At 68.6% G+C, this 1674-nt stretch overlaps 1 protein-coding gene across 21 annotated transcripts in view; it reads left to right on the forward strand.

The window, feature by feature from the left end:
- The first annotated feature begins 190 nt into the window (after window positions 1–190).
- Window positions 191–1674, forward strand: part of MYCBP2 (MYC binding protein 2, E3 ubiquitin protein ligase) — a 218474-nt gene continuing 216990 nt past the window's right edge. For 20 of the 21 annotated variants that reach the window (XM_026077432.1, XM_026077434.1, XM_026077441.1 and 17 more), the window contains exon 1: window positions 191–486. In XM_026077432.1, the coding sequence (XP_025933217.1) occupies window positions 206–486 (281 nt within the window). In that variant the 5' untranslated portion in view covers window positions 191–205. The remainder of the gene's footprint in view (window positions 487–1674) is intronic. The other variant, XM_026077450.1, reaches the window with a different exon arrangement.

The raw sequence follows: 1674 nt of genomic DNA on the forward strand, positions 1-1674 counted from the left end.
AGCCGGGGCCCCGAGCCGCCGCTGAGGGGGGAGGAGGGGTGTTCCCGCGCCCCCGGCCCGGGCGGATGCGCAGCCTCGAGGGCGGCGGAGGCGGCTTTTGCGGCCTCTCCATGGCTGGGCCCCGGCGGTGAAGGCAGCGGGAGCCGCCTGCGTCCGTGTCTCGCCGGGAGGCAGCGCAGCCACCAGGGGGCGGGCGGGGAGGGGGATGAGCGCTGCAGCCGCCGCCTCTGCGGGAGTCGCCGCCGCCTGCACCGGGGCCGAGGGCGGCTTCTTCTTTTTCAGCGGCTCCGGTGCGGCGGGGCCCATGGGGCCCGAAGAGGGCTGCGCCGGCGGGCTTGGAGCCCTGCCCGGAGCCCTGGCGCCGCCGTCGCTGGGCTGCCGGGGCCGCTACCAGCTGCTGCTTTCGGGGAAGGCCCTGGCCGACAGATACCGGAAGATTTACACGGCGGCGCTGAGCGACAGGGAGCTGGGGAGTCACCCGGGCAGGTAACGCGCGCTGGTCTCCCTCGCGGGCGAGGCAGATGCTGCCGTGGCCGCTCGCACCGCGGGCGGGGAGAGGCCCTTCCGCCCTCTGCCGCGGTGCCTCTCGTGTCTCCTGCCCTTCCTTGCCCTCCTCCGCCTCGCTGTCGCGCAGCGCAGCTGCCCCCGCTGTCTATGCCATGTGGCCCCTGCTGGGGATAATGTGGCGTGGGGGGGGAGGGGGAAGAGGGTGGTGATGTAACCCGGTGCTGCCCGGGTACCATCCCCTCTCTGCCGCCGGGGCCCTGCCACTAGTTTGGCTGGCGGTGCCGTGCAGATGGTGCTGCCACCCCCACCCCCCCCGAGGCCAGTGGAGCAGTTACCTGTGCCTGCTCCTCCTCCCCCACGGCGGAGACTTGGGGCTAGATCACGCCCTTTTCATGAAAGATAACCGTGTACACTCTGCTCCTCCCATCCTTTTGCGGCCACCTAGGGTAATAATTCATTTCCTCATTGTTTCCATGTTGAAATCTGGGTAAACAACTAGCCATTTGGGCAGGCCTTGAGTCTCACTCCTGTCAGGGTCTGGTATGCCAAGTCCAAATCTTGTATTTTCTGTTGAGACGTTTTGCTGCCTCCTTTGCACAGCCGCTGCATGTCCTGCTAGCGGGKTCATCCAAGTAAGCGGTCTTGCTGTTTTGCCTTATGTCAGCCTCTAGCTGTCTCGCCTTGTTCCTTGTGGTGATCTTTCTCTGCCACCCTGTGCAGGCACCCTGTCCAGGCTGCACCTCGTGCTGCCCCGTGTGTGGGGAGAGACCGCGGGTGGCAGCCCTTTCCGCGGGTGGGCAGGGGGGAGGGTGTGCCCCCCCCCCTTTCCCAGGACCTCAGGCAGATGATGCCCCTAGGGACTGCCTTTCTCACAGGTGGCTGCCAGTTTTCATGCTCCTCCATCCTCAGGCCTGAGCAGGAGCTTCCTTCCACCCCCCCCACCCCTGCGGGCGTTCTTCACCAGCGGCGCCTCGCTGCCCTCCCCCAAGCCTGGGCCGTGACACGCTGGCTCTCCCAGCGCGGCCCCTGCGGGGAGGCTGCAGCGTGAGGCTTTGGGGAGGGGGTCTGCCTGCCTCGCCGCCCGGGAGCAGCGGTGCCGCCGGAGGGCAGGGCAGGGGAGGAGGCCGCCGCAGGGCGGAGGCGATAAAGGGCCCCCGGCCGGCACGT

Source organism: Apteryx rowi, unplaced genomic scaffold, assembly GCF_003343035.1.
Source record: "Apteryx rowi isolate R43461 unplaced genomic scaffold, aptRow1 scaffold_453, whole genome shotgun sequence".
Lineage (NCBI taxonomy): Eukaryota > Metazoa > Chordata > Aves > Apterygiformes > Apterygidae > Apteryx > Apteryx rowi.